Source organism: Geospiza fortis, unplaced genomic scaffold (assembly GCF_000277835.1).
Source record: "Geospiza fortis unplaced genomic scaffold, GeoFor_1.0 scaffold130, whole genome shotgun sequence".
In the NCBI taxonomy this organism is placed as follows: Eukaryota; Metazoa; Chordata; class Aves; order Passeriformes; family Thraupidae; genus Geospiza; species Geospiza fortis.
The window spans coordinates 3,522,792-3,550,672 of NW_005054300.1; the positions used below are offsets into that span (position 1 = coordinate 3,522,792).

The 27,881-nt window shown below is 41.9% G+C and overlaps 1 protein-coding gene across 1 annotated transcript in view; it reads right to left on the bottom strand.

The window, feature by feature from the left end:
• Positions 1 to 27,881, bottom strand: part of SORCS3 (sortilin related VPS10 domain containing receptor 3) — a 180,806-nt gene that overhangs the window by 134,003 nt on the left and 18,922 nt on the right. Inside the window, exon 3 of the mRNA XM_005416385.2 lies at positions 4,668 to 4,767. Coding sequence (XP_005416442.2) covers positions 4,668 to 4,767 — 100 coding nt within the window. The remainder of the gene's footprint in view (positions 1 to 4,667; positions 4,768 to 27,881) is intronic.

The following is a 27,881-nucleotide window of genomic DNA, read 5'->3' on the forward strand; positions in this document are numbered from 1 at the left end:
TTGATTTGTCAGAGTTGTTATTCTCTTACTTTTTCCTCTCTTTCTTTTGCATTCTTTTTAACTCCATCGTCTCCACCTCCACAGTATTCCCAAGGGTAGAGATAAAAGTTTCTTAGTGAGAACTGGATTTTCAACTAAACAACATCTTCACCAAAAATAAGCACCATTTACAGAGTATTCCACAGGAAAAAGTAATACCTAAAATCTGTGGTTCAACAATTCCTTGAGATTCAGAGTGGTACCTCTGTGCCTGAAAGGAGCAGTGCTTCATATACATGGGACTTCAATTCTCATCTTCTCTCTGCACCCTTTTGGAAGGACTTTACATCCCTCTGTGAGGCATCAATTGTAAAATGAACCCTGTTATTGACAACCAAGAAGAAAGCAAATGTTCTCACAATAGGGGATCTTACCCAGCAGACCAACTCATGCTAGAAAATATGGAATCACAGCATTTCAGCTCCAAGCAGTGACATTTTGAAGTGCAGCCAGTTAAGCAAAGAATCATAAGCTTAACTTTTTGTGGAAATTATTCCATTTTCTAACAGAATTTTTTCAGCAACCATAAAGAAAGAAGAGACTCGGGATAACAAGAAACTGGAAATTTAAAAAGTCAAGAGAAATGTTTCTATTAAAATAGAAGAGATTTTTCCCTTCGTGTTTTGGAAGAAATAAACACTTTTAATTCCCAGACCACTGTGAAAATCTGCCTCTAGTAAAATGTAACTAACACCCAAAACACAGCTTTAAATTAAAGGTCAGCAGGGAACTGAGATCTCTGCCCAGCAGAGAGTAAGCAGCTTTTTGTCATATCCCCAAAGACAAACAGGCTACAGGGTAGAAAAGCCAAAGCTAAGCATTTTGCTAATTTCAGCTTTTCAGAGCGCTCAAACATCTGCTTTTTTAAATCCCATTCATCTGTAAGGAAGGGGTTCTGCTAAACAAATATGAAAATTTCTCCATTCTGAAGTTTACCACAAGTTCTCTGCTTGTTGCAACCTGTTTGGCAACCTGACAAAGCAGATGCTTCACATGTGGTCCTTCTCTCAGGCCAACAGCTGGGTGGGCAGGTGCACTGGAGGGGGAGATGTGCCCTGGAATACACTCTGCCTACTGGAGCATCTTCATGGCTTTGGAAGTGTCAACACTGCAGGCACTTGGCTTCTCACCAGAGCCCAAAACAGGAACTCTCAAAAAGCCAGTCCCCAAGAGCTTTTTCAGAGCTGTCTGACTGCCAAGGGCAAAGATCACCTGGAATTTCACAGCAGTAAGGAGAGCTCAATGCAGGTTTTCCTGATCCAAACACAAGTGCCTGTTGTGCAAGTGAGAGGAGAAACAGCCCAGCAACCTGCAGGACAGCAGATCCAAGTCTGGCAGCTTCAGCTCCCAGCAGCAGAGGCTTCCCATGCACTTGCAAAGCCTTGGGAAACCCTGAACTTGTTACTTCTTAGGGGAAGGGAACTAGCAATGTGACAGCTCCCTGGGAAGATGAAGCAGTCCTGGCTCACTGCAGGGAGTGTTTTGGCTGCCATGCAGCCAGAGTCTGCACATTCACAGTGGGCTGCAGAATGCGTGGCAGTTCCCTTATGTCAGCACCCAAGGTGGTGTCAGATCACCAAGCTGGCCCTGACCACTTGGAATGATACCTCTCAGGTATCACCGCTGGGAAAAAGAGTTCCCAGCAGCTTCCTTTGGCACATGCATGTTGTTATATTGATTTAATATAGCTGCAAATGTCAAATTGCACAAGGGCAAAGTGCATTTTTCCAGCACCTTCTGTGATTTCTAGGAAATGGACAAGCCCCATCTCGGCTCCAAGAGCAGCCATCAGCAGGATGGGGAGCACCTGGAGCAGGCAGGAGCTCTGGGAGCCAGATCTGCACCACAGCTAAAGCCAATTCAGCTCAGTCTTTGCTCTCTGCCTTGGTTAACTCTGTGCGTGAGGAGGATGAGGTGGATATCACCCAGATATGTAAAAAACAGAAACAGCTATAGACTAAATCTGACCTCCAAGAAATAAAGCACAGGTTGCCAAAAAAATTAAAATACTCCCACCAAAGTTTTTCAAAAAGAGAAATCAGAAACAAAAGGCTTTTCTTTTAAAAGCAGAAAGCAAAATGCCAGCATTTAAATCCCTGTGCCTCATAATTGAGCCCAGGGTTATGCCACAATTCAGGTAAATGATGTTTATATAACTGGCATTTGGCTGAACACAATTCCTATTTAACAGCTGAAAAGAGGCATTTTGGGTCTTCAAAGAAATCTGACAGGTAATTCCCACTGTAGTTCTGCAGGGTAGCTGAACAGTAATTATCCTTCTCACTAGTAAATCAATTAGGAATGAATGTATGGAAAGCTTTTCTCCTCCTCCAAGTAAGCGCTAATCCTCTGAGCACTAATGAGCAGACAGGGCCAGCAGCAATGTGCAAACCCATCAGAAATCGACAGGAGCTACCAGGCAGGCAGGCTCCAACCAGAGCCTGGGAGTGAGTGCCTCAGGAGAAAACACCTGTCCTGGAGAGGTCTGCATGGCTCATGGGTGACACAGGCTCCGTGCATGTGAGTTACTGCTGGTCCCTCCCTGCCACTTACTGCCTCAAGCAAAGACCTGAGATCCCTGCATCATGCTCAACAAGGCAGCACTTCTGCTGCTGGAGGTGAACCACAAGGGACCTGGGCTCCTTCTGCTGGGATCCACCTATTGCTTTGTGATTCAGTATTGGCAGCTGTCCTCAGGAGCTCAGCAAAACCATTCTGCCTACTCCCCATGCCACAGGAATAGTATTCACCCAGAGAGACTGAGAGAAGACTACAACCCTAGTGCATTGTTTGCAGTGCATAACCACAAGAATCTGTAAAAAGAGTGGGTGGACTCAATAAACCCAAACCTAAATTTGATAAATTTCAGATGTTCTGGTCCAGTGACACGTTGTTCAGACATTTCTCAAGTGCCACATGAATGTCTGGAATTGCTTTGATGGTTAACAAAGCAGAGTTCAGACAGACCAGCTGTTTAAGCATGCACAGTAACAGTGCTCATATATTTAGCAGAGGTAGAAAGAATGGAAGCAAGTTGTTCCCACAGCAGCCAGCATTGAAGCTGGTTTCCTTTGAGTTTTCCTTACAGCTTGTCTCTACATTTCATAAGATTTTTCAGAAGGGATAAGAAGGGCATAGATAGGTCCAAAAATCATTTCCTTGAGACAAAAAACCAAAAAAATTCTTTTACATTTCTAATCTCAAACAAGTAAACAGCAGGTAAAGATAGGCCTGTATGCCACTATATGATGAAATGTAGGTGGTTTTAATTAAAAAAAAAAGACTGCTAATCTGTAAAGCTCAGTAGCCTGAGAAATTGCTAGAAGATAATAATATATCCTTGTACTCTGATTTGTGAGGGAGTCTTTACACCAGTGACGTAGGATTTGTAACTGAGCATATTGCCTGTGTTTTTGGGTGGGCAGAGTTGCTTTGGAAACAGTATGAAAAAGAATTAACTCTTCAGTGCCCCCCATATTGGATACAGGATGAGTGTGAAGGCCAGGAAAAATCACTACAAAACACTTAATACGTTTTGCTCAGGGGGAAAAAAAAATCAAGGTAGTTGTCACTATAATTTAGCTCCTGCATCAGGAAAAACATAAACCAAACTGTGGCCACTGCATTCTTCCTCTTCCCTGTACATCCAAACACACTTAGTAACCAGAGCTATGTCTGCCTTATGGTTGCATACACTGAAATAAACATTAGTCCCAAAACATCTGTAGACTGACCAGTGATGGAAAACACAACAGTCATAATAAGAGCAGTACCAGTAGCGAGTTACTAGTTTGGAAATCTTTTGATGGAGACAGGATATGGCCAGTTTGGAAGCAATCAAGCCAAATATGCAGCACTGGGTCTCTATACCGGCCAAGCACAACTTCACTGTCAGCAATTAGCTTCGTGCTGCAGCCCTCACACACTGATTTCTGTGGGTAGCTGAAAGCATCTTTGTCCCACTAGCTCCCCTGAATCAACACAGGCAATAATTTTAAAGCAAAAAGGCACTGAGTAGCAGTTCCTGGGCTGTGCTTGTGTGAGCCAGCTGCAGCCCTAATTGCATCACGTGGGAAGAGTGAGCAGGGGGTTGGAAAGCTGTGACCTCATCTTCTCTCCTACACAACCAAATCAAATTGTAGGTCTTCCACCCACTCTCACAGGCATATTCTGCTTTCAGCCCCCTTATATGATGCAACCAAAGAAAATGTCATTTACATCTTTACCTCCAAATGTGGGGAAAAAGAGTCAAATGCAGAAATAAATGCCTCTTACTCAGTATTTCTAATAATGAGATACAAGGCAGGGAGATGCGTAATAGCCAAAGCTGCTGTAAGCAAGAAACCCAGAAATATTTGAGTGAGCTCTTTAAAGTTGTAACAGTCAGAAGCAAATAAAAGCAACCTTTTTACTTCTCCAGAAAATTCAGAAGGGAATTAAGTCCTTCATCACCCTCACAAGTAAAGCAGGATCAGTTCTATGGGATTCCATGGAATTGCCCCAGTGCAACTTAGACAGCAAATTCAAGCTCTTGTGAATTACTAACAGATTTCACTTCAGGATCATAATTCCTCTCAGAATGCTGTCATTTTGTTTCTATAGCTACCAGTGCAATGGCTCTCCCTTACCTTCCTCTTGTTAGTGGGACTGACATATAGGTAGCTCAGCACAGTCTTCAGGCCTACTTTGTCATTTAGCTTTTCATACGTAGTGCCATAGTCTGTTGACCTGGAGAAAAGAGGAGACAAAAAGAGTTTATGTGGTTATTAGAGCTCAGGGGAAAGGAATGACTGTGTGCACAGATGCTCCAAGTTACAGTTTGAGCATTATTATGCTTAAAACACAAGATTTTATGTTTCATTAAGGGTGGTCAGCAGAAAAGAGAATAAAACTTGAGGCCTTAGGGGCAGTGTCTGTCTCTGCATTCATTGATTGTACACATTTGGGGAGCTGTGGTGCTCCCATGCAGGTAGGCTTTGGGGGTAGGCTCTGCCCTCATGTGCCAGTGTGGCATCGCAAATGGTATCTACACGTAAGAGGATTCTGATATCAGCAGCACCCTTAGTACAAATTCTCTCTTCAGACAAATCCAACATAAGAATCCAAATTAAACCCAACAACAACAGTTTTATTTAGGTAGGTTGATTTTTGACTTGAAGATGAGGATCCAAATGTGGCTCAGAATTGTAACAGCTGAACTCATGTCTAGATAAAAATGTGCCTAAACTGGCATCTTGAGTCCTCAGTCACCCCCATCCTACTTTGTGCCAGGCATTTAATTTTTCTGAGTTACAGAGACAGATTCAGGCCCCTACACTAGCAAATCCCACCCAGAGGAGCAGATGATCTGGGGGTGGCATTACCCATTCGTGACTGGGGAAAAGGGCTGCTTCATCACAGAGGGTTTTCTGTGGTGTCCTCCTCCTCATTTGTGGGCATGTTTGAAACCTCACTGCCCTGCTTGTTTCTCTAGTGTTTTCATACTTTGTTTTCCTAACAAACAAGATTTTTCCTACCAGAACAACCCAACAGCTACATCATACAGGATCCCACACCTGAAGAGTGCTCAGTACCAGATGACTTTAGGAGGAAGGGGTCTCAGACCATGCTGAAAAGCCTGCCCACCACATGTGGGGAGAGGCTGACTCCCAGCCCAACCCAGCTTCTGTCATAGGGACAGAGCAAACACAGCCCTCAGCAGATGGACAAGGAAAGGTCCTCATAAAAACCTACCTGGACATATCTACAATTTTATTAGGATGAGAATCCATGGCCCCTGCCCTCCTCTCTAATAATGCTTTTTACTGGACAGATGATCAGAGAACATGCAGCAATTCTGTGCCTTTCCCCGTAATGATCTCCAGTAATTTGTTTTTGTAAGTTCAACAAGCCTCTAGAACAGCTTCGTGGTTCTGCTTGAGACCAATCCTCTGCTCCTTTTCTGTCTGGCAGAGAAATGGCCCAAGCCACTTCTGGCATCACAATGAAGAGTGGCTGGAGAAACTGAGCAATGCCAGAGCCTGCACCCAGCTCTGCTGCTTTCATTGCTGCTAGTGGAGTTCAGAGTGACACCAAGGTGACACAAGAGTGACCAAAACCAGCCAGCTGGTTTCAGGCTTCCAAGTAGTAGGAATCATGAAGTCAAAAGCTTGCTTTGTTACTGATGTGGCTGCAACAGATTTCCTTCAGTGCATCCTTCAAGGATAATTTCTAAATACCTTGTCAAGTCCTTCTTTCCTTAAATATTTTGAATTAGCCTTTCTCCTTTGAACAGTCATCAGCCAAGGTGCTTCAAGTCTCAAACAACTTGTGTTTTGGTTAACACTTTAATTTAAAAATAGAGCTAATACTAGCTCCATTTGCACTTACCACTCCTGTGTACTAATGTATAGTAGTATCACCTGCTGGGCTTCACACAGCTACCCCAAAGCATATGACAATAATGTAGTGTATTTTCATAGAATTTTCCCACCCAAAGTATCTTAAGCTCTTGTCTCACTAGGTATCAATATCAAACAAACAAACAAAGAAATAATAGCAGCCTTCCCTCTCCAGCCAATCTCGAAACTGAAGCAGCCTAATTAATGAAACTGAATGATCCAGGACAATTAATTCCAGTACACGAGGCCTCCTATAAATGCAAATTCAACAGGTCAGGAACCCTCAGGTAACAGTAAGTTCTAAGTAGAGGATAACAGACAGAGGGCAAGCAGAGGTACTTCCTTGATCTTACCCTTCCAACAGCACTGCAGCTATGAACAAGCCACTTTTGTGACTACACATGTACCAGCCACCAGGCAGTGAAAGAGATCACTGGTTTCAATCAGCATTAAAAGAGAACACAAATAACAGTTTAATATTCTGACAGAGCTACTTTGCGTTTGTTCTCTGAGTAATTTTAAGATCTCCCAAAATGCTTTCACACTTCTGAAGATGCAGGCTGGGTGCCCTAATGACTCTTTCTCATTAAACCATTTTCACTCATTGCATTTGCCCTTTCAAAGAATAGCTAGAAAGGAAGTAGGATCATTATTTCGTTAGCTTCTCTGAGGCTTTCTTTATTATCCTGACAGTCTCCACTGGCTTCAGAGAAACATCTCAAAGGATATCACAATAATATACTGTATTTCCATGGCACTTTTTCTGGCCAAAAAATCTAAAGCTTGTGTCTTGTGCTAATCCATTCAAACTAACAAAGTCCCAAAAGCCATACTGGGAAATACTATCTCTATTCTAGAGATGAAGAAGCTGAAAGCTTGCATAGGTAATGGATTATTTTTTCAAAAGCAGGCATCTACAATTAGGCATTTCAGCTTCTGCAATCATATAGTGTAGGGCTCAACTCTACCACCAAACTGCCTAATTAGAAAACAGGCATTAAAAAAAAAAAAAAAAAGAAGTTGTCCGCTAATTTTAGTTACCCAAGCCTGAACATTTAAAGAGATGTGACCCACAGGTGGAACAGAAAAGTTTTGAGTCAGCTTTTAATCTTAACATGAACCTTCTGCTTTAGTAACTACTTCTAATTCCAAATTAACTAGCCATACATCCTTACAGTTGTTTGACAATACCAGCAGCCTGGATACCATATTGTCTCCCATTCCTCTGGTCACAATTTGATTCCCTTCCAAGCACATGACTAAAGTACTGGAGGGGAAGAAATGTTGTGGTTATAACAAAATGACAAAAGACTCAGTGATATAAAACATGGTTTCCATGAGTCACACCCAAAAAGCCTGTCTTAACTTTGCTTAGGCCTTTAATGGCAAACTGATCCTGCCTACCTGGCTCTCCTCTGGATTGCTCCACTGAAGCCATCCCTGGAATCTCACAATCTTGGAAAGTTGTTACTGCCTTCAGTCTCAGCTGATATTTGCACATTGCTTCTAACCACACACACGTGTATATGTGAAACTTTTTAACAATGCTCCCATAAAATGCTCCTCAATACACTGCTGGTAGCGCAGAAACTCTTTCAATACAGGACCAGGAATGTTACAGTAGCTCTTCCCCTGCACTCAGCACTGGTGAGGCCACACCTCGAGTGCTGTGTCCAGTTCTGGGCCTCTCACTCAAGAGCATCACTAAAGTGCTGGAGCGAGTCCAGAGAAGGGCAACGGAGCTGGGGAAGGGTCTGGAGCACAAGTGCTGTGAGGAGTGGCTGAGGGAGCTGGGGGTGTTTAGCCTGGAGAAAAGGAGGCTCAGGGGTGACCTTATCACTCTCTACAACTGCCTGAAAGGAGGGTGTAGTGAGCTGGGGGTCAGCCTCCTCTCCCAAGTGACAGAAAAAGAGGACATGGCCTCATGCTGTGTCATGGGAAGTTCAGGCTGGACATCAGGAGGAATTTCTTCACAGAAAGGCTGATTACACATTGGAACAGACTGCCTAGGGGGATAGTGGAGTCACCACCCTGGAGGTGCTCTAAAAGAGACTGACACTTTGTGTCATGGTGTAGTTGGCAAGGTGGTGTTAGGTCATAGGTTGAATGCTCTCAAAGGTCTGTTCCAACCTAATTGAATCTGTGATGTGGAATGGACTCTGGTTGTATGTAACAATCCTGTATAAACTCAGTCCATGTGTTTTGTCCCACATTTCTGTAATAATATGGGTTTGTCCCTGTTTCTGGTGATGACCTTGAGGGTCTAGGCTGCATCAGACTTTTGCTCCTCACCAAATTCTGCATATTCCATTTGGAAAAGCAAGGTTTGTAATTTAGTGCTTTATTGGGATACTGCAAGTTCTCCCATAATGATATTCTGTTTTAAACAGTGGGGGGGAAAAAACCATCTGCTTGATTCCATTGCCCTCCTGTGACAGGCTATGATGTGTTTAAACCATCACTGCAACCTCCCCCAGTCTGGCAGAGCAAGGTGCAAGGGATACACCCAGGCAAAGAAACTTGTCTATACAAAACCTGGTAAAAGTCAGAGCACCACCAAGCTAACAAAATCCATCTCGTTCCTCTGAATCTGAGCCTGAGCTTCTCTGTGAATCCAACAAACTGGCCTGAGCCAGCAGACTTCATATAGTGGTAAGACTTTCTCAGTCACAGAGACATGAAGTAGAGGTGTGGAGAGGCAGAAAGAATGCCATGTGAATGGCTTTTGGGGTTCTCCTCCTCTGTGACACTTTCCATGTCAGGGCTCTGTCAGACAGAGAAAGGCAGGTTTGTTTGTTTGAAGTCTCAGCTATTCAGCTATGGAGATAGGCTATAAAACATGTATCAGTCTCTCAGGAAAAAAGAGCTGCAAATGCTGACACTGAATGACTGGGATGAAAAATCAACCTCTTCCACCAACCCTCCTGTCAGAGGGTTTCTCCTCTGTGTGGAGAAGCAGCCATCATGCTTCTGATTTTAGATTTTCAGCCATTTTCTAAGCTTTTTTCTAAAGCTGATGGATTCATCTTCAGCACAGAGTCCCACTACACATACCTGCAGCAATGAAAACTGTATGGAGGCACAGATCTGCTTCAATGAGCAGAAGAATATCCCAGCTCTCTGTGCACTTCAGAGAGCAACAGGAACGTACCAGATTAATATTTGCTTCACTTCTGATGGTGAAGTGAACACTCACTGTCTGCCTGCAGTGTGCTTGTCTCTCCATATGCCCCGAACAACTTCTTGCTTTTACTCATTGGTCAATTTTCTCCCAGTTTGGCAGGAATGCAAAAACCCAAGAGGAGAAAAATTTCTACAAGTTTCATGAAAATCAAGAGCCAGCAAAAGGAGAGCAATTGTGAGGGCTCTGAGAAGAGCAGCAGCATAAAAGTAAACCCCATGAAACATGAGAGGAGGCACATCTCTCTGGACATCCAGCTGCAGGAAAACATTCAAACACAGCTCACATATCAATACGCTGCAAAGAACTCAACTGCACAACACAGGAACTCAGGCAGCCAGTCTTCCATCACCTGTGAAACATGTTTCCTTCTTTCTCTTCCTCCCCTCCCTGAGATAATGGTCCTTCTGAAGCCATGACACACTGGCAAAAAAACCCTCCTGGTCAGAGTCCAGTGAGGCAGTGGCCAGAAAGATCCACTGTTACCACTGCAAGGCTCTCTGGTTGACCTGGTCACACACACAGACACTTCTGCTGACAAAATAAAATAAAATAAAATTCAAAACAAAACCAACCAAAAACCCACACACAACAATAACAAAAAAAAACCCACAAACAAACACCCCACAAATTTAAAAAGCTCAAACAAAACAAAAAACAACAGACACACAAAAAAAAAAAAAAAACTAAAAAAAGAAACCAAACCAAAAACATTCAACTAGATCATGGCAAAGGAGCTTTTAACCCCACAGCCAGGATACCATGGGTACTGTTACCTGATAGCATCAAAAATTACATCAATGGAGGTAACAAACAAAATCTAATTCTTAGTCCTTCCCTGTCTGGAGCTGACATAAGCATGGATGTGGACACTTATAAGAGAAGTATCCACAGAAGCCCTGTGGAGCTAAATCTACTCACTAACCAAGGAGGTTCCAGCGTGTGTAGTCTGAATCAGCCAGTTAAGACTGAAAAACATTTGCTGAGAGCTTTATTTTTACCCACTATATTTAGTGACTGCAATAAATGTAAAAAAAAAGAGTATTTTACAATTGCAAGCAGAAAGAACTGCCTCCCTTTGTCTCAATCCTACTAAAGGAAACTAAGGGCCACAATGAAAGTCTGGGGAAGTGAACAGAATTCAAGCAAGTGGTGCTGCTTCCTGGTGTAATGGCCCAGCCTACAGCGATATCACAGACTTCCTAAATTGAAGATGATGCCTTTGCATGCAAGAGTCATCAGTGGGCTTTTAGTTCCATAAATCTGTCTAATCCCACAGGGAAGCTTCTGGCAACTTCTCTATCACATGGTAGTAAACACCACAGTTCTGGGCTGTGTGAAGAGAGGCTCCCTTTTTTTTTTAGTACAAGTACAAAACCATGGAGCCCCATGCTGCCATTTGTGATTTCACTGATTGTTCTGATATTCTCCACAGATGTTTTTTTCCTCTCTCAAGACTCCCTGTTTATTCAGCCACTCTTTGCACAAGCTGTTCATGCCTCTGATCATTCTATGACTAGTTTAACTAGTCCAATTACATCTTTTGTCATGGATGCCTCAGGGACCAATCTTTAACAATCTTCCTGCAATAAAAACCCAGCTATCCAAGTATATCAGCATAGACCCAGAGTACTTAACACAATCTAAATAAAACCACTTTCTGCCATCATACACAAGGTTTTACATTCTCAATGCTTCTGGAACCATAACTCGTCAGTTCTAGTGGACTTTCAGTTCCATAAAGTTTCAAAAGTATCTAAAACCAGAGATCCTACTGGGGAAAAAGATGCTCAAGCAGATCATAGTTTTGATAATGTCTCTTGAAAAAAATCCTTATTTTTACTTTTAGTTTGTATGTCATGTAAACAGCAGAATATCTACCTCATTTACTATTATGATCCCAGCACCCTCCCTCCATCCCCTTTCTTTTTTGATTAATGGTGATTCCCATCACCAAACATCCAAAAGACTTGAAGATGACCTTTCTTGATAAATTTCCATCTACAACATAGAGTGGAGACTGGCAAGGAAAAATGAGCTGCCATGATGCAGTAGTCATTGTGATTCACAGTTCAAAATGAAGGTGAGAAGAGATAACTAGGAACACTGGCTTCCTCTTTATTTTTCTCCTTTTTTTTCAGATTATTCTCTTTATTTTTTACAGGAAAGGCATCCTCTTTTTTTTTTTTATTCCATATGAGCCTTTGGGAGGACACTGGATGTCTCCAAGGTTTAACAAAATGATACAGAATATTCCACCTATGGAATGACCAATAAAACACAGGAGTTGCAAATATCAGTCACATTTCTATTGGCTGATTGCTTACCAGCATTTCATTCAATCACCATCACACAGGGCAGGGGGGCTGCTCACACCAGTCATTTCCTGGCAGAGATGGCTACTCAGATGGGCATGAACAGTCTATGGAGATGCAGTTTTTGTGTATTAACCCTACAGGGATGGTGGGGACTAACTTGAAAGCCATATGTTTGCATGGTTCTTTCACCTGTCCTGTAGGAACACAGTGATGCTTTAGATATCCCCAGCAATCACTGACCACCCAGACAATGATACAGGGTGCCTAAAAAGAATTCACCATCAGAAAACAGGGTGTCCTTCCCCAATCCCTGCTCTTCTCTGCACCCTTACCTTCAGATACACCATTTCTGTGGAAAAACAGAAGTAGTTTCAGATCTAAAATATTCTGTAGAACCACCCGAAGAAGCAAGACCCTCTTTTGAGACATGAAGAGGGAGGGCAAGAGGATTGCAGGAAATAGGTAGAATGGCAGAAAAAGAGAGGGATGCTTGGCAAAGCAGAACCAGATCAACCAAAAAAATCCCACCTTGAGCACCAGAGTGGCATTCCCTGTTTTGGGAGGGAATAGAATAGTATAGTGCCTCTTTAGAGGGACTATACCTCAGCCACTGTGTGACACAGATTTGGCTAAAGGCAGCTCTGAAGCTGCCTCAACATTTTACTTCTACCAAAGAATGGCAAACTCTGCTCTGAAGCAGAAATAAACCCAGCCAAGCTGACGGATCCTAACACCTGATGGCAGGCTAGAGCCTGTACTATAAAAGCCCGTAGTAAAGAATCCTTTTAGAGAACCTGGGAACCCAATCAGAGCAAGCAGGCTGCAGGTGCAGTACTCAGCCTTATTTTACACTCTGCTGCTGAATAATAAGCCCACAATAAGCAGGCACAAAAGCAACAAAGGTTGGTGCCTCCTACTGTGAAACTGAAGTAACTCTACTCCTCCATTTGTAAGATTCCATCTTCTCTCTACCATGGCCATTTATTTCATCTTAAATTCAGCCACCTACAAACTAGGTATCTCTAGCTCACAAGCCTGTCCACATTTTCTTTTTGTATCTACAGACAAAAACTGTAAACTAAGAGGATGCTTTATTCACCCTAAAATAAATGAGGAGATATTGCTCTCATAAGGTGTTTTCCACTCTTCAGTGTAAAAAGAGATCAGAGCAACCAACACACAACTAGCACAAAGCAAAGTGTGTCTCCCCATAAATGGGTTAGAAAATTGCATGCACTGAGCTGGCAGTACAAATGACAGGGAAGGACCTCAGCCATTCTGACTGAGATCAAAAGTTCATGATTTATTATAATGTTCTAGTGCTCTACATTTTAAATGTTATTATTCTGGATCTGTATGAGAATTACTACTATAAGCAGGTGCCAAATGGTATCAGGACTCCACTGTGACTTACACAATTTATCACATTACAAAATGAAGAGAGCAGAGATAAGCAGAGAAGTATGATATGGATTTCCCAACAGTTGCTGGCAGCGTAAAGAATATAAACAGAGACCTGATAAAATGAGAAAAGGCTTCCCCTCAAAAGCTGGGATAAGCCCTTCCCTTCATTGCATGCTTGTCCTGTTACACCACTGATGAGCTGGTAATCCTTCTGTGGAAAGCTGATGCCTGCTGGTAGAAATGGTACCTCACAGAACCTCATCAGATGAGATGCAGACACACCCCGAGATCGAGTTCAGCCACCTTGACTCAGGGGCACCCTGGAGCTTAGAGAGTCTGGCTTTCCAAGGGCCTCTGCTTTTCCTGCTCTGGTTGTTTCACTACTGTAAGTCTATGTAAAAGCATTACTTCTTTACAGCTCTGAAGAACTACACTTCATCATTGCTCATTTTCCATTCATACTGTCTATAAGATCTGACATATTTATCATGTTCTTGATTCTGATGTATTCTAATTTTCCAAAGAGGTGTTTTATGCATCCCTGATAAGGCAGCATATTGATTTGATTCCAAGCACTTGACTGACTCAGCAAAGATGGCCTTATCAACACATATTCAAGAAATTTGGTCTAGAGGACACTTTAATAGCCTCAAAGATAAAAGACAGCTTTGATGACAAAGCCTCATTAATTAATCAGATATTAATTAGATAATTAATTAGAAACAAGGCCCTTCCCAGGCCCTTTTCTACTTTTATTACTATAGCTAAAAATGCCTCTCTAACGATTCTCTGAAGTAGCTAATCATTTTAATTTGCATTATTTTATAGCAAAAGGGAGTGCTTTGAATGTAAGATTTTGTGAAGCAGTTCTAGAAGTTCCATTTAACATCTATGCTATTCTGTGCATATTTAAACTGGAACTTCCCTTAAATGTGTCTTGAACAAAATGTCAAGGGGAGACTATGGAAGTGCCCCCTCTCTTAACTCTCTATTTTTGTGGTAGATGTGGATGACAAAAAAATTCCTTCCAGCCACTCAGAGAATAAGCACACTCTGGGTTATACAAACTACCCTGAGAGGAGCTCACCATACCCTTCTAAAAGAGGGGGACAGGTGACTCAAATCTCAGTTTCCCATCTGGGGATGCACGCGTGTGTCCACTCATGCCCCCTGGGAAGGTGATTTACCAAAACTTGCTTCTGACACTGTCTGCCTCTTTTGGCATCAGTGGTAGGCAGTGCTGTGGGGACATTTAGATGAACCTGAGTCATCTCTAAAATAACACAAGGCGTGCTAATTTTTTCAAACCATCAGCAAGTCTTTGCAAAACTGATGTAATTAAAAAAGAGGCCAGCGATAAAGATAGTTTAGTCCAGTTCCTTAGACACAGATATTAAAAATTGCAGACAATTCCCAAATCAACTTTTACAGTCAGCCTGCAGCTCCTTCCAGCCCCTACCTCAGGTGACCCCTCTCCCACAAGCCTTATGTCTACCCCTACTTGTGACCCACAAAGTTTACTGTCCCCAGCAGCACACCCACACAATCTGAGCATAAATACCACAGAATCCTGCCTGACCTCAGGCAAGGCTCCTCAGCACTCAGTTTCACATTAACAGAGCTTCCTGGGGAAAAACTGACTCTTACTGTTCCCAAAAATAAAAAACCTGAAGCTCATGAGATGCAGCCACCTGAGACAGCTGGGGACTGGCAATGAAAGAACCTTCTAGACTTACGAACACATCTTTACCTCCAGTCACATCATGACTGAGAGCCTCTACGTGCTACTTTCCCAGTACTAATGGGACAGCACCAGATCCCCAATTAGTTGAAATCAATATGGCCCTATCACGTACAAGTGAATGATTCATATTGGCAGATTTACACAAATTCACACAATAAAGGTCAGGACCCACTATCTCCGTGTATATCTATAAACATAAAGACTCATAGCAACATTACCAAGAGGATATAATGCATTTTGCAAGCATTTCGCAATTTTGCTTTTGTGAGGATTCTGCATTTCTGAAAATCCTCAAAGTTTAAACTTGAGTATATAAGACAAAGCAATAGTGCAAATTTAGTTTTCTAAAGAAGAAAACAGAATTTGGAGCCATAAAAGAACACAAGTCTCAGGCTAATATTACTCTTAACAGGTATTTTGTGGTGTTCATGTTCCCACCAGAACAGACTTCGGCACAAGCTGTCTTTCAATATGAGAAATAAATGTATAAAATCAGCACATTCCTGAATCCTTTGAGGCTTATCCATTCCAATTACCATTGAAATATCCATGACAGGGTCTGCAAACCCTCCCAGCCTTTTGGAATAACGTTTTTGAGCATCACAAAGCAGAGACATCACAATTCACCAGACAGAAGGAGCTTCCAGGCCAGATTATGCAGCTGACAATGCTCTTCTGTAGGCTGTACCCCTTGCTTTGCAGGGTGACCTGGTTATACAACTGGCTCCCCGGGCAAAAAGCTAGGGCTGTTCTGAATGCTCCGAAATGACTTTGGTCATTCTCATCCAGACAGTTATATGACATTATATTCTCTCCTAGTTCCTCAGAGTGAAGAATTTTGGATGAGAAATATAGGGACAGGGATATAAGTGCAGAAGTGAAAGACAGCTGTCACCTAGCTTCTTGGTTTGTGCAATAGTCAGATCAGCAGCTGCATCCCACCTCTCCTAAATCCAGTGCTACACTGCAGGTAAGTATTTCACAGCAGCACTGGCTGAATGTGAGTTTTATTCATTCCCTGAGCACGAGCATTAACAGCCTTGACTCCAGTTACCACATTTTCAAAACGCAGACACTGGGGTCTAAGCTTGTATCAATACAGACTCTCCAAAAAGGCAAGCTTGCAGTTTACATCAAGTTTAATAAATTCTTGTTATCCATAGGGCAGGGGTCCCCCTCTTCCCCACCAAACGTTTGCCAGTTGTGGCAGCTCAGAAAGCACACAGCTGATCACTCCCACTCTAGCAATGCCCTAAGACCATCACTGCCTAATATCTTGCAAACCACCACATAGGCATAACTTCACCCCAGAAAAGCCTCCTTTTCCTGTCATCTTTTGCACTCAGCCCACAGAAGCTCATCTAACACAAAACACTTCGCCTTTGGGAGAATAAACCTGTTGGAATCTTTTCAGACAGAAGATCAATAAAGTGGGAGCAGCTTGAAAAGTCAATCAGCATCAGCAAGTCCCCCAGGTGATAGCTGAGTGATTATCTTTTTAACGAAGGAATAGTAAACAGAGCACAAGAAAATGCACATCCCCTTCAAACTCACGAGGGAAGGTATCTGAGGCTGAGACACAAGGACAGAAAAGGAAGCACTGGAAGAGACCAGTCATCTCTCCAGTTTGATAGGTTGACTCAAGAAATAGTGAGAAAGATCCAACTTAAAATTGCTCAAACTGAGAATTGGCTCCAGTACTACATTGCAGATATTTCTTCTAAGTGTTGAAGGAGGAATAATTTTGTTTAGAACCCGAAACACAAGGATAAATATCCCTATGCCCTTACTCCTAAGTAGTGTGCTAAGAACATTTTTATCCATAAAGGCTTGACTTTTATCTAAATGAATTTTATGAAGGGCTAAGTACCCTGCATATTATCAATGCAAATGAAAGGAGAAAGCTGTCCATGATCCAAGTCCTTTTCCTAAACACACCATGGATTTACTTTATGTCTTTGGATTTGATCATAGAAAGGCTCAAACACAAACAATCACCCTGCAGTCTCCAAGGTTCACTGAAGAAATAATTCTGTTGTACTAAAGGCATTGGAAGGTATCTTGGGAGACCTGCAGGGTTCCCATGTGGTTTTTACACGGGAGGGCACATTTTGCTGCTGTTCCAACCACCTAGGTTGGAGTATGGCACCTCTCAAAGGTTCACATAGAGGAAGACATTTCAAACTGTAAACTGAGATCCACACTTTCCTGTCCATGGCAGATGGATTGGGCTGTGTGAGGTCCTGTGCCCTGTGCCACGACAGAGCTCAGAGTCCATCCATGTAGATGTCTATCCAAGCATTCAGGTCTGTGACTGTATATTTTGGGCCTTTAGCCATGCTTTCCACTCAAACCGGGGTTCCATCAAACTCAGGGTATCAGCCCAGTAGTCAACCAACTGTTGTTTTTCATGTTACTGACAGCACTGTCCATGGACCTCTGCCTTAAAAACCAAAAATTAGACCCAAACTCAAAAAACTGTGAAGCACGTCTTTAGTTGTGCTCTAACCCAGCCAGATTAGAACCCCTAGAAGGTTTTTAAAGCAGTGGCACTTAAATTCTTCCACTGATGTTATTTAGACCAGGAGAGAAATGGAGGGGTTTTTTTTCTTCATTCTACTCAACCTGGTACTTCAAAAGCCAATGACAAAATGAAGCATGACATTACACTCCTGGAAGGTACCATTAAGTCCCCCATGGATAATGTCAGCATAAAGGGTTGCCCGTCTTTTAGCAGGTAAATTGCAATAGCCTGTGATTAATTAGGAAATAGTGGCGACTCATCATTGGCTATTTCCTTATCCCTTTTAGCTGTCTTACCAGAAGGCACGTGGTTTAACATCAGCTTTAACATTCTGGAAATGAATCTTCCTGCAGGCTGAACAGGAATGCTCTGGTAATAAACCCCCTGCAGTAAACACGGGTTTGATCAACCACCTGGTGCAGAGGCAGCTCTGCAGACTTGTCTGTGCACACCTCTGCAGGTTTTACTCTGGGGACAGTAGAGAAAATGAAATGTGGGTACAAAACAGGGAGATTCACATGTTGCCATGATTTCTAGCATAAGCATTTGGTCATGGCTGATAGGTCAGTGAGCAGTGCATGGACACCCTGAGCATAAGAACATGCAGGAAAAGGGGTTCATCTCTGCAGTTTATTCCACAGAATTACAGCAGTGATGAGTGGCCAGTGGCTCAGAACAGATGGATTTTCTTCCCCCACTTTTGTCCCTTCAAAGGGCTCCTGTAAGGTCATCTGGACAAGAAACCTGCTGGATTCACAGCACTGCCTTGGGTATACTGCAGATTGCTCATGTTCTAACATTAGTCCCTCAGCTATTATATGTCCAAAAGCAACTACTCATCCCATCCAAAACTGGAAGCCTCAATAGAGTACAGCGTGTTGCTCAGAACATCCTGCATCATCCACTTTTAAATGAGCACTACAGTGAACCTGCATCACTTAGGCAGTTGAAAATAGAAACTGGTGAGAGGATCTCCCACTACAGGAAATCTACTAATCTTAACCAAGTTTCCCCCAATTCATTTCCCCCCATGCCTCCCTCTCCCAATACCTCTTTTACCCCTCTAGTGTATGCCCATATTAATCACAGTCCATACAGAGAAAAAAACCTTCCCCCAGAGTCCATTTTAGACACAAATATTTATTTGTCCTTGACTCAGATACAAGAGAATAGGTCTGTGTTAACGAGCTACAATCATGGATCAATAAAGTTCATACTGAGCTTTAAGTGCAGTGATTACTAAAAGAGAACACAGAAACAGATATAACACCATGCACATATGCATCATGTACTGTTACACAGCTGCTAAGCTTTAAAACAATGTGTTTGCAATAATCAAAGCAGTGTGGTGAAATAGCAGCTGTCTTTTCAAGACAACTGTAACAGCACATTGGGAGGGCTTTCTAAAGGGGTTATTTCTTTGTCCATACTTTACACAACTGATACTGAAAATAGAGAAAATAAATAATAATGAGGTTTTGCTACAAGTCATTATTTTGCAAAGATTGTACTATAATAGCTCTAGTACACAAAGTTTTTCATAAATTATTTTCCCTTCCTCATGGATGAGGGCAAATGATAAACATGGGTTTCTTTAACCCCCACCTTCTCCCTGTCTCTTTTTATTTTTTTACATCTCATTCTGTCACCACTTATCAGTGTCCCTGCAGCAAAAAAAGTGGAAAATATTAAATGCATTTCCAGGAATTCTATCTCATCCTTAATGACACCATCAATAATTGCTGTCACAAGCTAATATCACAGTTGCAACCTTACAAGGAAGATAAAGAGGCATGGTTTTTCACACCGAGGTTTCTAGACAGGCTCTAAATGGGATTTTGCTGCATGCTTTGAAATGCCTCCTGGATAGCTCAGTGGGAACTTAAAACAGGTTCAATCCAGACAAGGGAGTATTAAACCTAGGGCTGTCCCATGAACATCCCAGAATGATGATGGATCCAGAAAACAGGATGTAAATAAATAGAGCAAATGCTGCCCTTACAGCAAGGCTTACACCTTGGGACACCAGGATACCCTCAGGCAGATGCTTCTTCACGCATGAAACAGATTCCAGTGATGCCCATTCAGCAGTACCCAGATGTCCTTCCTGTGCCAGAGTGCAGGTAAGACCTCGTCATCACAATAGGCACACCATTAAGAGAATTTATTCTCCAAGATGCTTTAAAAAAATAAAAAATGGAACACCTCCTAGTTGAAACCTCTGGCGGGTGAGCTGAGCAATGTCCCTTCACATATGGGCAGCCTGGGGGCCTTGACACAACCTGCACCCCACACAGACACAGACCTGCCTCACACCAATAATCTGCAGAGGAGCAGCTCCTGAGGACTTCTTGTGAACATGCTGAAGGGCAGACACTGGCACATCAAACCAAGAACAGACCAGTTATTTGAGTGATTCTCTACATCCTCCTAAGTGCATCCAAGCATGTCCTTCAGTCCTTGAGCAGAGAGGGAGACAGGATTACAGCTGACAGACTGAACTTCAGCTGGGAGGTAGCAACTCCAAAGCTCAGATATTTGGAGTCACTATGACTTCTCAGGTGACTGAATTATTAATTCCCAGATAGATTTTAGTATACTAATCAATAGAAAACAGAGGAGAGGGGAAAATCACCATTAATTTTGCACATTGGAATCTCCATGTAATTAATACTTAGTATGGCACGCTTGCACTTCTTGTTGCAACCCCTGAGAAAACTCCCATCAAGAGCTTTGCCAGACAGTGTTTCATTTCTATTTCAGCAATGAAGACATTCCATCTGCTTTTTCTTACTGCTGGCCAGCAAACACAGTTCAGACCTTCCCTCCTGAACAGTTTAGTGATGCAGATCCTCTCCCCAGCTTGGTTAAAAACCTCACCCTGCTTTTGTTCACTCTATGCCATCAGCCAAATACACCATTCAGTAAGAAGAGCCCAAAAATGAATAATTAGTTATAGACTGTAGTGCTTCAGTATCATAAACACACTGTCAGACATAAGAAGTCTCTGAATCTGGCACAGGGAAATTGGAGTTTAAATTTTTTATTTCCACAAAACACAATTATTTGGTTCACCTTTTGAAAAAGGTTAGAAAATTACAGAAAAAGGCACAGTTAAGGTGACAGCAAAGTCTACACCATGGATCCCCTCAGTTCCATGTACTGAACCCAAGAGCACAGTTTCAGCAGAGTTCATTATTCTGGAGCTGTTTAGACCCCACCACACAACAGACTGGTCCAAGTTCATGCCAGCGCGGTCAGCTCCAAGAGCCAGAACCTCTAAGCAAGAGCACCATCTCAGAAACAAGGAATGATTTGCTCCAGACTGAGAGCTGTAAAATTTTTTTCCAATGTCAGTGTCTCACTCTAAGCAGGACAGAAAAAGCAGATCTTGTCATTGCAACATGAAAAGAAGTGGAAAGGTACAGTATGATAATTTCAGCAAAAATAATTGCTTTGTGCCTACACAAGCTAAGATTTTCTACACTGCATTACCTTCCCCAGACCAGTGTATATGCAATGCAAATCAACTTTTGAGCAGCGTTTGTACTACAATAATAACTTGGAAGAACTTGTTTAATATCAGAAGACTTATTGGAGCAGATGAATGGCTCTGACATGATATCCATGGGATAGAAATTCAATTAAAAACTGCAAGTGGCACAGAAGTGCTAGTTATTGTTCAACATGTACCATGGGACCTTTGTTGAAATACAGCTATTAGCTGTACTGGTTGAGAAATTCTGGGATTTTTTAATGGCAATCTGTTAGCTTATAGAAAGTTAAATTAATAAAAACACAGAATCACTCTCATGTTACGAGAACATAGCAAAGCCAAGGACTAGTTGCATATTTTAGAATTATGGATTAAGTGCATTATGCCAAGGAAATTAGAGATGTCACAAATATAATAAAAATGAAAGATTGTCTGGCTCTAGTGCTAATGACATGCTGGTTTGACAAGGCATGCTGGTTTGCCCATCCTTACCTCCCCAGGATGTTAATAATTATTCCTAATCCAAGTATCTACATTCATAAAGTGTTCAACCCTCAGTGGAGACGGACTTGCATGACAAAGTTAACCCCCTGCCTGTTAGCAGCATCCCAAACTCATCTTCTGTCTTGTGGAGTTTGTTCTGACCCCAAAGAACAAGAATAAAAAGGATGGAGGGTTGTTCTTTGTTTGTAAAGTTAGATGGAGGGCAGACTTCAGTGAGAAGTAACTCCCTAAACCCATCCAACTTTTGCCAAGTCACAAAGATGGGATAGGCAGGAATCCCTGGATGAAAGTTTGGTTTCCCGACATCATTTCTTACAGTGGACAGACAGCTAAACCCATGTTCTCAAGTATGTATCCATCTTGCCCCTCCTGAGCAGAAAACATGAATTCTTAATCTCCCTTTTCACTCCTTTTGTAGGAACATTGTTGTTGCTTATGTATAAGGAAGAACAATTATGAATTCCTTCCTCAAATGGAATATCAATCCTTGTAAGAATACCCTTTCATGGACGACAAAGTTTACTGTCACAATGCTATTTTTCTCACCAAGAGCTAGATGCATCCTGCCACTCAAAATTAACACCACCTTAATGCGCATCTGTAATAACGTGTGACAGCTGCCATTTTTTTTAAACCCCAAATGGAACTAGGGAACTCAAACCAGTCACTTGGATCTGTCTGGTTTGACAAAACTAGTTCAGGGAACACCTGTCTTGGACCAAACACATCCTAGTTACTGGTAGCAGACATGAGCAGAGTGCAAAGGGAAGTAGTAAATGGTGTGGGTACTCAGCAAGCAGCTCTTCTGCCTCCAGAGAACTAAGGGCTTATTCTGGTATACCAGACTGATTTTTCATGCAGAGTTGAGGATTTTAGCAACCAGGCTTTGAACAGAGATTTCAGTTTCTCCCAACAGCTGTGTTTATAGGCTGTGCTGTGTAAACACAATGGCCTTTGCTCGAGGGAATGACCTACCAGAGGATGCCACGTTTCCCTGGTACAAGAACTCTGCAAGTCTAGTGCCACATAAACACTGCACAGGTCAGAGGGCAGGGAGTTTGGGAGAATGAAAAGCTCTCTGCTCTTTGTCCTTCCACACAGCTCTGCAGATGGATTGTGCTGAGTGAGGAAGAATAAGCAGGTTACCAGACAGGCTTTCAAAGAGGGATCTCTGGAGGAACCAGAAATATTTGAGACAATGCATGGCAAAGGGCTACACCATGCTGAATTTGAGGGGATCTATTAAAACATCAGGGCAATACAAAGATCTTCCACATGTGGTTTTGTCAGCAGCCATAAAACCAGCCATGAGCATTTCCTCCTTTTTTATTTTTCCTCTGTATTAAGAGTTATTACCTCTGGCTGGAAACACACACTAGGATCATGAAAGCATCAAGTCAACTCCTCTGCTTCGGTTTCCCACTCAACAGAAATGAATAGATGAGTATGGAGATACCCAGTTCATCTTTGCAGAAAGCATTGTCTGAGCTTATTTTCATAAACAAATAGCCAGTGTGACCAGCAAGACCAAATAAACATAGAAAAATAAAATAAAGCCATAAAACAACCACTTCCCTAGGTTACATTCAGATCTGTCTGATACAGGTACTTAGCTGAACAATCATAACTTCCACTTCAAAAGCATAAAAAGAGCGATTTGACCATCTGCTGCCCAGGGTTGCCAGGACACTGGAATATACATAAGCCACAAAGAGAAAACATCACACTTCCACTGCAGGTGAGTAACAGTGGTATCATCAGTGTGGCAGAAGTTTCTCACACTTTCACTGCAGCTCCAGGACCAGCCACAGCAGGAAGGTCTGCACAAGCTGCCTGAGCATCCTCAATGTGCAGAGTATCAGTGTGAGCACAAACAAGCCAGCAGCCTGTTTGTCATCATCAACCACCACCGACCACCCTCCACTTCTACCATGTCAGCTTGGCAGCATCCTAGCAAAGAAAAAGAGAAATCCCTCCCTCGCTCCTGCCACATGCTCACCTCGCTTTCAATCCCCAAACATTGATAGAAAGGATTAAAGTGAGTGCTGCTTAAAATAAAATGGATATAGGATTCAAAACCAATTACCAAAGCATAATCTTGCTCAGATGGGCATGCTAAGAATAATTACTATCCATAAGATGAATGCTTGTTGGAGACACATTACAGAAGACTGCATAATTAAATATAGCAACTGATCCTCATTTATCTACCGAGCAATTCACATTTAAAAGCTCACCTGCATGCATTTGGGCAAAAACCACTTGGGAATTTTCATGGCAGTTGGAAGTTCAGGGAAAAGCAAAGAACAGGAAAATAAAACAGCAGGAAAAGTAATCAGCTTGTCACCAGAAAAAAAATACAGAGGGAACAGTAAAATCCTGCTCTGGGCATTATTTGCCCTTTAAAATAATAACCTTTGAGAAAAGTGAAAACATCTTTGATGTCAGCTTACACTTGGTCCAAAAAAAAATTGTTTCCAGATGCAGAAGCAAAAGAGGGCACACTGCCAGGTGGGGCTTTCTCAAGATGCTCTCTGCAGGGTCTGTGGACTGGAGAAAAGCAACCAATATTCCAACAGTTCCCACATGGCACCAACCTTCCCCTATGCACTCAGCCAAGGGACAGCTGACAAGTGACCCCCATCATGTGCCAGGCACCATAAAGCCCTGCCAGCCCAGCTCCTGAAGCATGGCACCAAGCTCTTCCCCTGACATGTGGCACCCAAAGCTAATTATGCCCCAGCTCTTCTCTCCATGGGAAACTTTATTTATACAAATGCTATTAGCAGCTGAAAAGGACAAATATCTACTTCATCCCATAAATAAAATATTCATCTAACTTCTCTCTTAGTGGAAAAAAAGCAAAAAAAAAGCTTTAAAATTTGGAGGCCAGATGAATTTCTGTGGGTAATATTGCCTGTGCAGAAAAAGAGGAATGTATAAAGGGAAAGATTTTCAAAGACATCTACCTAATACAGATGTCCAATTAAACTTAATGAGAGTTGATCTTCAGCTTAAGTATGCAGCATTGACGACCTAATCAAAACATACCAAATTTTCCTACATCTATCTTCTGAAACATCTTCCTTCTTAAAATCCATTTTACTTTGTCCCTGAGAGATTAATTTTCTCAGCAGCACCTTCCTTAGAACCCTCTGATCTTGCATGTGAACTCCCAGCCAACCAAACAACTTCAGCAATAAACACTGAACACTAAACATGCAAAAAGTTTTTACTGCTGACAACCAGTAAAAGAAGCAGAGGCTGTCCTTTGAAAACTGTCAATAATCAAAGAAGTGTGACAGCATTGAATTCTTGCAGACAATAGCTGAAAAAAAGGATTTTCATGCATCTAGCCTGAGGTTTGGATACAGAGGTGAGGCTCTGGGGGTTGTGTACAACAAATGCCTCTGATAAGTCCACATTTAACTTTGTATAGAAAAAAATACAGGTACAGACAAGCTTGGTCCTTAAGATTCCTATGTCATTGATACTAATAATTCAACAGTTTCCATTTCCACAATATCTTAATGCAATGACTTACACATTCCTCGAGTGAATGAACATGACCATCTCCACATTGCCAATGTGAAAAATACAGAAACTTCAGTTTCATTCCTGAACTTTGCTCCTACCTCAAGAGTTTCATCATTCTATACCAACTGCAAGAGTCCAGAGATGAGGCATTCAGACACCATTTCCAGTGAACTTGTTGTGAACTTGAATAACCAGTGCAAATAGATGTGCACTGAAATGTAAAGCTTTCCATGCTAAAGGTAGATCTTCAGCTTGTGGGAAAGCCTCCCATTCTCCCTTGTGAAGGACTTTGAAAGCATCTGTAAAGATTTCTGAGCTACTGTACCCCAAAGAAGAATTGACCTTTCAATTCAACCACAGGGCAGGAGAACAGTCACAAGGTCTTAAAAATTCAAACATGGCTCAAGTCTGTTACAAAACACTGATGCCACGAAAGAAGAAAAAAAATAAGCATATTTGCAATATTAGTTTTTGGCAGAAAGAAAAGCATCAGCACAATTTAATAAACACTCCATTGGACTCTCTTTCTTTCCTACATGAGCTCTGGTTAAATGACATTGTGCGAAGAACACTGTCTACATTTTGTCTGCAAAATGCATTTGAAACTCTCTCTACCCTATGACATATTTCTTCTTCTAGACTATTGGTACTTCAACACAAAGAAATCCAAAACCATTGAAAGCAAGCTTCTGTTTAATAAAAACCACCATCATCCTGACTGTTGTAGAACCAATGGTTTTTAAGAAAGAAACTATTAAAATACTTTCTTCCTAAAATCCATCTATATATAGCACTGGGAAAACTGAATTTACTCAAACAAATCTGAGCGAGATCTTAGCTATGCTGTGTTAGGGATGTCCAATGAATCCAGTAGATTTAATCTCAATTAAAAATCAGTTTTTATTCATACTGTGAAATGAATAACAAGAATTTGGGCAAAATTCATAGAGTAAATAGAATTAAGTGTTCCATGGTGAAGCCTACTCTTTGTGGGTGAGATTAAAATATTTAGACATGCAATTTGGCAAAGAAAGGATGGAGAGCTATTAGTAATCATCAGAATGTGAAAGGTCTAGGAGCTTTATCCAATTCGTGTTGGATTCAGCCAGAAAAAAAAATAATCCTATTTACCACTTCAAAATGGATGCAAAAATTGAAACTAAAAAACCCGAAATATTAGGCCAAATGTCACTAAAATCCTGTAACTTGCAGAATCATCAGTAGTGCCCGTGGGAGATACTTCATCAAAATGTCTAGATGGACTAAGAAATTGAAACATCTCTGCCTTTTCAGATAGAAAATCCAAGTTTTGGGACAGCTCTGGCACTTAAAATATGGAACTGACTGCCAAACAAAGTGACAGAAATGTCACTGCTTAAAGACAACAAAATGTAATTGGTCATGCTAGACCTGTGCAGCAGCAAGAGAGCACAAACTTGTAGGGGAGAGATTGTTCTCTGCAGAGCAATTTGTCAAGCTGGGCTCTCATTTGGGCCCTTCCTCAGCAGGCAGTACCAGAGACACCAGTCCCAGAATTCTCTTCCATGCCACAGCAATCAGCCACAAACACTCCAGCCCCGCTGTGTTATTTCAGCAAAGACAATGGAAGTGAGGGACATCTCACAATATCCTTCATAAAAAAGGGGACTCTAATGGAAAAATGTCATGTTTGCAGAATGTAAACAGAGATTTCATAGCACCGAGTCTTCATTTTTATCACATCAGATAGCTCTTTCTTTCTAAAGAGAACTCTGAGGAAAGATAACTAAAGGTTGTTAAGTCCTGCTGCAGCTTTGGATTTATGATGGTAAACCATTTATTTTCCTAAACTACTTGCAACAAATGTTGCTAGGCAGAAAAAGCCAATAGAAACGCTTGTAAATGGTCTATTGAGAGGCAGAAAAGTAGAAGGTGACAAATGCTGAAATGACCAGATGATGTTTTAATTTTGAAACACTATAAACAACATAACAAGTATTTAATGGCAAGGAATCAAAGACAGCTTTTTCTCCTTCATGCAGGGGGATCTGTAATCTCATACAAATAGAAACTGTGCTTCATTTTGTGCAGTGAGCATCTTTCCCCTGCACCTGAAAATACATGAGAGAAGTAAATACTACAGTTGCAAGGCTAAAAAAAATATTCCAGTCTAGTAAGATAAACTAAAACCCATGTAAAAAAAGCTATTTTCAGGTAACTAATAACATGAAGAAACACAAGCCAGTTGTTTCAAAATGTGGAGCCATTTTTTTGTGCCAGAACAGTTAGACTAGCCAAGATCATATCTTTAGAACATACTGTGTCAGTTCCTGCAATAGAAAAGCTGCGTGCTTGGTCTGTACTCTCCTGATCTTATAGCCACAGCAAATAAAATCCAATGTTATTCTGCTGTTCACCACCTCCTATTTCAAAAGAACAACGCCATGGAACAATGGTTTGTTTGTTTGTTTGGGGTTTTTTTTTTTTTGAGCCAAGAGGAACTTTTGTAGGGGAAACAATCAAGAAGGAGCTGAACACCTCACCCAATTTTCATGCTGCCCTTATTCCAGCCAAGGCACACAGGACCTTCATCTGCAGGGGTCTCCTGATTGCACCTGCTGTTCAATGTACTGAGCACCTGCATTCCCAGCTGGTGATGAGGAGCTGGGGCCACTGAGCACCATTTACTGTTTGATAACAGCTCCCAGGTGATGCAACACCTGATGGGGGCTGCACCCAGGCTGCAGAGGCACCCACTGAGCACAGGAGCAAGCA